The following is a 7,936-nucleotide window of genomic DNA, read 5'->3' on the forward strand; positions in this document are numbered from 1 at the left end:
AGCAGGATGGCGCCTGAGCGAGCAATTCCACGGGGAGAGGAGCCGAGGCCAATTCCCTGGCGGCTGCAGCCGAAGCCTCATTAACAGGCGGCGCTAATTGCGCTCCCTGCACGGCGCCTTGCCCTCCTTGGCGGCGCGGAGCTGGCAGGAAGGCTGCGGGCTCGGATCCCTGCGCAGATCCGGAGCGCCGATAAGGAGGTGATTTATCCCGCTGCACTTCCTTCCTCGTGGGCATGGAGACATCCCGGAGGAGGCCTCGGCTTCCCGGGACATTCCTGCGTGAGCTCATCCCGCGCCGGGTTGGCACCGGCAGCACCGGGAGCTCCAGGCGCCATCCAGCTCCGGGAACTGGGCTGGGAGCTGTCCCTGTCCCTGTCCCTGTCCCTGTCCCTGTCCCTGTTCCCGTCCCCGGATGGAGTTTCAGCCCCGATCCAGGCTGTGACTCCATGGTTTGTCGCGGCAGTCACAGCAGTGAGGTCACCGCCAGGGCTGAGCCAGGCTGAGCTCATGGAAAAGCTCTCCCGGGATGTGTCCTGGTCGGGATGGACAAAGGGACTCTGCTGCTCCCGGAGCTCATCCAGGGCCGGGGAGTGGCAGGTTTGTCCCTTTGGGAGTTCAGCTCCAGGCGACACAGCATGGGAAACATCTCGTGAGCTTCCCGAGTCCCTCTGGGCGCTGGGATGGCAAAATTCCCTAAGCGGGGAGAAAGTTCTCGAATCTGCCGAGGTGACACTGGGAGCGGAGGTGACACTGGGAACAGAGGTGGCATTCGGAGCGGAGGTGACACTGGGTAGAGGAGGTGACACTGGGAGCAGGGGTGACAATCTGAACAGGTGGCACTGGGAGCGGAGGTGGCACTGGGAGCGGAGGTGACACCGGGAGCGGAGGTGACATGCCAGCTCCCCCTCCCGTCTTGCCCAACGCCATCCCGGCAGCCCAACCTGTTCTCCCGAGGCTCTCCCAGCCTCGCCCGCGGCATTCCCGCTGCCCTGAGCTCCTCTGGAATGCTGCGGATCGGGAATGCTGCGAGCTGGGGAGCTGCGGGGAGACCCCAAAATGGGAGTGGGACAGACCCGACCCTCTCCGTGTCCTTCCCGGGGCTCAGAGCTGGAGATTCCTGGGATTCCTGGCAAAACCCGGAGCTCACCGAGCAATTCCAGTGCTTCCCATTCCCCTCGCTGGTGTGGAGCTGTTGGGGCTCTGGGATTTGTGTGGCTGGGATGTGACTGGGATCGGGGGACACCGGGATCAGGGGACACCAGCGATAGATTTCGCTGCTCCCACAGGAATTCCCGGCTGCTGTGCAAAGTCAGGCCATGGAAACTCGCGGGATTCATCCTGCTGGGATGAGGAGCAGTTGAGCTCTGGATTTCCAGGAGATCTCCGGGTCCATCCCCACCAGGCTCGGGATTTTCCTTCCTCAGGCAGCTGCCGGGATTTGCCTGCCCGGATTCCCGGGATTTGCCGGCCCGGATTCCCGGGATTTGCCTGCCCGGATTCCCGGGATTTGCCGGCCCGGATTCCCGGGATTTGCCGGCCGGGATTCCCGGGATGCGGAGCGGCGCTGTCCCTGCAGAGGGCATCCCAGGATCTCGGCAGGGACGCTCCCGGATCCCAGCCGGCCGATCCCGACATCCCGAGGGTCCCTGGAATTCTGGATCAGTCAGGGATCAGCTCCTGGCTGCTGCTGCCAGGCCTGGGATTCATCCCGATTATTTATTTAACCCAGAGCTCGATCCCAGCCCAGATCCCAGTCCTGGTGGGATTTGCTGGTGGATCTCAGTCTCTCCCTCCGCAGGGTTTTTCCTTGGGGACATCCCGGAAAGTTGATCTTCGTTCCCTTTGGAATGGGAGGAATTGAACCACATCAAACACATTTATTAGGAATTATCCTCTTTTAACCGGTTTAATTCCCCCCGGGAGTGTCGAACTCATGGAATTAAACCAAATTCCAGAACCTGGAGCTGAACAGCCTTTGACTGATCAGCTCCGAGCTCGGAATTTTCATTAATTTGGGTAATTTTCCGCAGCGTCTCCACGAGAGAAAACCTCAGTGGCACATCCGGGATCTGCAGGATCACATTCCCAACCCCAGGCTGAGCCTCTGGAGCAGCTCAGGGACGGAGCTGAGCGGTTTGCAGGATCTCAGTTCTGCCCCCGGAGCTGCGGGCGAGCGAAACACAACCCCTGGCGCAGCTCCAGCCCGTGGGTTTGGGATTTGGGATTTGGATCTCCCCCAGGAGGTATTTCAGGAAGCGCCGCCCTGCGCAGCCCAAAGCCGCTGGCGGCAGATTTTGGGAGCCTCGGCGGCCCTTTGAGGGATTTTTTTAACTCTTTGTCCCTAAATCCAGAGCGTTCATCCCACTCCGGACTCGGCAGCATTCCCGGCTGCAGCCTGGGCCACCACGTGTCCCCAGTGCCACCACGTGTCCCCAGTGCCACCACGTGTCGCCAGTGCCACATCCCGGGGGTGGCACCGCCCGGAGGCTGCCGGTAAATAGCCAATCCCGGGGTTGCGACATTGCAGCCCCAGAAATGCAGAAATGCAGGTCACCGAGCTGGGATGGGGACAGGGACAGGGACAGGGATATGGGATATGGGATATGGGATGGGGACAGGACAGGGACAGGGACAAGGACAGGGGACAGGGATATGGGATGAGGACAGGGACAGGGAACAGGGATACAGGGACAGGGACAAGGATGTGGAATGGGGTCAGGGACAGGGACAGGGACATGGGATGGGGACACGGATATGGGACAGGGACAGAGACATGGGACAGGGACAGGGACAGGGACAGGACAGGGACAGGGATATGGGATGGTGACAGGAATATGGGACAGGGACAGGGGACAGGGATATGGGACGGGTACAGGGACAGGGAACAGGGATACAGGGACAGAGACATGGGACAGGGACAGGACAGGGACAGGGATATGGGATGGGGACAGGGACAGAGCACAAATCCTGGGGATCCAGCGCTGTCCCAGCTCCTTTGGCTTCCCCATCTCCAGAGGGAAGATAACCCCCGGATTGCCATCGCAGGAATTAATTAAGGAATGTTTGATTAATGTCTGATTAGTCCTGTGGGATCGCACAGTGCCAGATGAACCATCAGGGTTCACTGTATCCCAGTGTCCCCGAGTGTCCCCGAGTGTCCCCGAGTGTCCCTGAGTGTCCCTGGCCGTTCCTCAGCACCCGGAGATGAATCCCAGCAGGATTTCTGCTCTGGATTCGTCCGGAATTTTTGTTTTATACATACATACACATTTTAAAAATTATTATTATTTTTTTCTGGGTTTGTTCCGGATTTCCCTGCAGCGAGCTCTGGGCAGAACCTGCCGCTCCTGGCGTTTTAAATTCCTTTTTTAAAATTTCCTCGATCCATCAATCCCGGGATTTGCCTCCCCGGCATGACAAAACCCCTTCCAGGCAGGAAATCTTCCTTAATCTCTGCAAACCCCAAGCGCTGCTGGCAGCGCCTGATAAACATTTAATGACAATAATTGAACTGCGCGGGAACAAGGCTCAGCCACGCTCCCGTTTTCCCAGGCACGGGCTCATTCATTAATTGCAAATTTAACCGCGGGGTAATTAAAGGATGCCCCGGCTGAGAGGGAAAAGGGATTTCGGGGAGATCTCCATGCAGCGGCAGCCGCAGGACATTCCCAACCTTTTGGGAATCCGGACTGGATCCGGCTGGAGCTCCTGCCGCTCTCCATCCCTCCCTCCATGGAAATTCCGGGTTTGATTTGTTTTTATTTTCATTTTTTGAAAGGTAACCCCGACCTTGGATTGGCTGGGGAAGCTGTGGGATCTGCGAGGAACAATTCCCTCCATCCCAAAAATCCCAATGTTTCCCCTCAGCCTCTCCTCTCAGCGCAAGGCTTTTCCATTTCAATATTTTTAACCCCATTTCCCTGATTTTTTGACGGGAAATCTCCCAGTTTGTGAGCGTTTGAGAGTTTGTGAGTTCCTTTTCCTGGCAGCGCAGGAACGAGAGGCAAACCGCAGGAATCCCCGGAGCATCTGAACCGATTTAATCCGATTTAAAGCGATTTAACCGGATTGAAAGCGATCCAAGCCGAGCCCGTTCACAGGGAGATCAGCGAGGAAAGACCCTCCGCGGCAGAGCTGCTGCGAGTTGTTCCCCGCGGGATTTGGATGTGGATCAGGAATTTATGCAGAATTTTTTCATCTGGGTCCTTTTCCCTCTTTCCAAAGCCATTCCCGGCAAGGAAAGGGGGAAATCTGCCCCGGGGTGGGTTTGGGGTTGGGGCAGAGCTGGGAATTCCTGCCTGATTTCCCTTTCCCGGGATTGAGAGGCAGGAAAATCTCCAAGGATGATGAAAATCCATGGAAATGTGGGGATTATCCCGGAGTGGGGCTGCAGGAGGAATCAGGGATGGATGGATGGATGGATGGATGGATGGATGGAAAATGGATTTCCTCCACCCTCCTCCTCCTCCCTGTCCATCTCCCAGGACGAGCAGGGCTGGATTTGGGTTGATCCCAGCCCGGGGCAGTCATTATTTGTTATTTATTAACGATTTATTAATTATTCATTGTTCATCATTTGTGTCGTGTGGTCAGGGTGTTCCCGCTGCTGTGAGCCATGCAGGTATCCCAGAGAATTACCAAATCCCTGCAGGTATCCCAGAGAATTCCCAAATCCCTGCAGATATCCCAGAGAATTCCCAAATCTCCAGATATCCCAGAGAATTCCCAAATCCCTGCAGATATCCCAGAGAATTCCCAAATCCCTGCCAGAGAATTCCCAAATCCCTGCCAGAGAATTCCCAAATCCCTGCAGGTATCCCAGAGAATTCCCAAATCCCCAGATATCCCAGAGAATTCCCAAATCCCTGCCAGAGAATTCCCAAATCCCCTCACATATCCCAGAGCATTCCCAGAGGATGTGGAGCTCAGATTCCCAAATCCCCTGCAGGTTTCCCTCCATTCCCACAGGACATTTCCACATTTCCACATTTCCACATTTCCACATTTCCACATTTCCACATTTCCACATTTCCACATTTCCACATTTCCACATCTCCACACCAACATTTCCCTCGGAAATCCACCTTTCAGCCCCGAAATTCCCATTTTCTCCCCTCGCCGCAGCCCCGGGGGACCCGCGGGGGAGTCAGAGGCCTCCGAGCCGGGCGGGGTTGGGAAACCTCTGGAAAAACACGTTCCCGAAGTTCCCGGAGTGAGTTCCCGGAGTGAGCTCCCGGAGCTCCCGAGCGGCTCCTCCCTGCTCCCGGCCTGTCCCCTGTCCCCATTCCAGCCCTGCTCGGCCCGCCGCGGCTCCAGCCCGGAGAGTTCTGCTTTTCCCGGGGCTGGGTGGGAGCAGGAAAGGTTTTATCGGGAATTTCTATTGGAATTTTTATTGGGAATAGCTGGAGCTCCGTGCTGGGGGCAATAGAATGGACTTGGGGACAACTTTGCTGTGGACACCAGACCTGCCCAGGGCTGTTTGGGACATCCAGAAGTGTCCCCAGGGCTTCTCCAACCCCTCAGGAGCTGGGAGACACCATGGATCCCTTGGGAAGAGCCTGGGGGGAGCAGTGCCACCACCTCAGTGTCACCCTGTCAGTGCCACCACCTCAGTGTCACCAACTCGGTGCCACCCCCTCGGTGTCACCACCTCAGTGCCACCCCCTCATTGCCACCCCCTCGGTGCCACCCCCTCAGTGCCACCCTGTCAGTGTCACCACCCCGGTGCCACCACCCCAATGCCACCACCCCGGTGCCACCTGCCCGTGCCCAGAACCAAATCCCTCCCCCCTGGAGCAGGGCCAGGACAATCCCCAGCCCAGGATGTCACCTCCCTGTCCTGCTGTCACTCCAGGCTGATCCTTTCCTGGCCATTCCCATGCCGGAATGAGCCAAAGCCACCAGCAGTGACCAGCGCTGGCTCCTGTCCCCGAGAACTCCTGCAAGGTGTCCCCTGCAGCCCCTGGAGGTGTTGGGATCTCCTCCAGGTGACCCCTGGGGCTGGAGGTGGCCCGGGAGCCGCAGGGTCATTGCCAGGTGACAGCGGTGTCACCTCCTGCCGGGAATGGGGACACGCCAGGAGCCTTCCTGGGCTCTGAGACAGCTGGGGTGAGACATCCCCAGCCCTGCAGAGCTCGGGGAAAATCCAGCCCAAATCTGACGGGTTTGGGGACAAATCCTGGATCCCTGAGCCTCGGATTTCCAGCTTTTCTGGGTGTTTGGGGAGTTTTGTGCAGCTCCACTTGCAGCCCCATTGCCTTGGATGTCACTGGAGGTGACACCAGCTGTGGCTCTGGGGGACAGGTGGGGGACACAGCCAGGGTCCTGATGGGAGCAGAAAACTATGGGGAACAGGATCCTGACAGGAACAGGATCCCAATGAGAGCAGAATCCCAGTGGGAACAGGATCCCAACAAGAACAGGATCCTGACAGGAATAGGATCCCAAAGGGAACAGGATCCCAACAGGAATAGGATCCCAAAGGGAATAGGGTCTGACAGGAATAGGATCCCAACAGGAACAGGATCCTGACAGGAACAGGATCCCAATGGGAGCAGGATCCCAACAAGAACAGGATCCAAAAGGGAACAGGATCCCAATGGGAACAGAAAACTATGGGGAACAGGATCCCAACGGGAACAGGATCCCAAAGGGAACAGGATCCCAATAGCAACAGGATCCCAACAGGAACAGGATCCCAAAAGGAACAGGATCCACTTCTTCCCACTCCCTATCCAGTGTCCAGCCCTGACCATTTCCCCACGGAAAAGGGCTCTGAGGCCTGTGGGATGCTCTGAGCTCGGGTTGCTCTCCCCGGGGAGCAGCAGGGCTGAGGGAAGCCTGAGTCATCCGCAGGGCACGAGGCAGGGAGGCTCTGCTGCATCCCGACACGTGAATTCCCTCCTCAGGGACACCCAGCCAAGGGGGTTTGGCCTTCCTGGATCCATGGCCTGGGCCAGAGGGATCTGGGGGCTGCATCCATGAGCCCTGAGTCCCATGATCCTGAATTCCATGATCCCTGAATCCTACAATCCCTGAATTCCATGAGCCCTGAATCCCATGATCCCTGAATCCCATGAACCCTACACTCCATGATCTCTGTAGTCCATGATCCCTGAATTCCATGAACCCTGAATCCTATAATTCTTGAATCCCATGATCCCTGGATCCTATAATTCCCAGATCCCACAATCCCTGGATCCCACAATTCCCAGATCCCACAATCCCTGGATCCCACAATCCCCCAAAATCCCTTCCAACTGGGATACTCCGACCCCACGGAAAGCCAAAACACCCAAGAATTCCTCACTCGGTGCATCCCCACCTCCCCGATCCATCCAGAAATTCCCCTTTTTTTGTTTATTCCCCCCCAGCTCCCTGACTGAAGCCTTTCCCAGGTATTTCTGTTTCCCAGGAGGGAATTCTCCCCCGGCCGGGCACGCTCCTCGTGGTGGAGCTGAGGCTCCATCCTGCAAATCCGGCTGGCGACAGCACTTCCCGGGACGTGCAGACTCCTGCTGCATCCCGGGAGGAGGGCGGGGAGGCAGGAATTACCTGCGGGAAACCTCTCCGCCTCTCCTGGACGGAGGATCCAAGGATTCTGCAAGCCGGGCAAAGCTCCCGGCCCGCCAGAGCTTCCTTGAAACTGGCGGAGCGGAGCGGGCGGTGCCTCCCTTGGCTGCCGCCGTGGCCAGAATGTCCGCGGGCTGTTCCAGGGCAGGACTGGAGCCTCCCGAGCTGTTCCAGGGCAGGACTGGAGCCTCCCGAGCTGTTCCAGGGCAGGACTGGAGCCTCCCGAGCTCAGTGATGAAATCCTCCCTCCCAACCTGCCCGGCAATCAAAGGCATCGCGCCTGTCCCAGGGCGACACACTCAGCGCTCCGAGCGCCAGTTCCATCCCCGGCTGCATCCCTGGATCCAGCCAGCTCTGCTCCCCA

General features: G+C 57.8%; 1 protein-coding gene across 1 annotated transcript; it reads left to right on the forward strand.

Annotated features, from left to right (window-relative positions):
- Window positions 1–873: 873 nt before the first annotated feature.
- On the forward strand, window positions 874–4,537 carry LOC146426767 (uncharacterized). The gene is made up of 3 exons (XM_085083496.1): window positions 874–2,243; window positions 2,352–2,493; window positions 3,779–4,537. The coding sequence occupies exon 1, from the start codon at window positions 893–895 to the stop codon at window positions 1,859–1,861; it is 969 nt and encodes a 322-aa protein (XP_084939622.1). The 5' UTR covers window positions 874–892; the 3' UTR covers window positions 1,862–2,243; window positions 2,352–2,493; window positions 3,779–4,537.
- Window positions 4,538–7,936: the final 3,399 nt, after the last annotated feature.

Source organism: Lichenostomus cassidix, chromosome 27 (genome assembly GCF_008360975.1).
Source record: "Lichenostomus cassidix isolate B80296 chromosome 27, HeHo_3.0, whole genome shotgun sequence".
Classification (NCBI taxonomy): Eukaryota; Metazoa; Chordata; class Aves; order Passeriformes; family Meliphagidae; genus Lichenostomus; species Lichenostomus cassidix.

Coding starts and splice junctions, on each gene's coding strand:
- LOC146426767 (XM_085083496.1), top strand. CDS start 893: ATGCCAGCTCCCCCTCCCGTCTTGCCCAACGCCATCCCGGCAGCCCAA.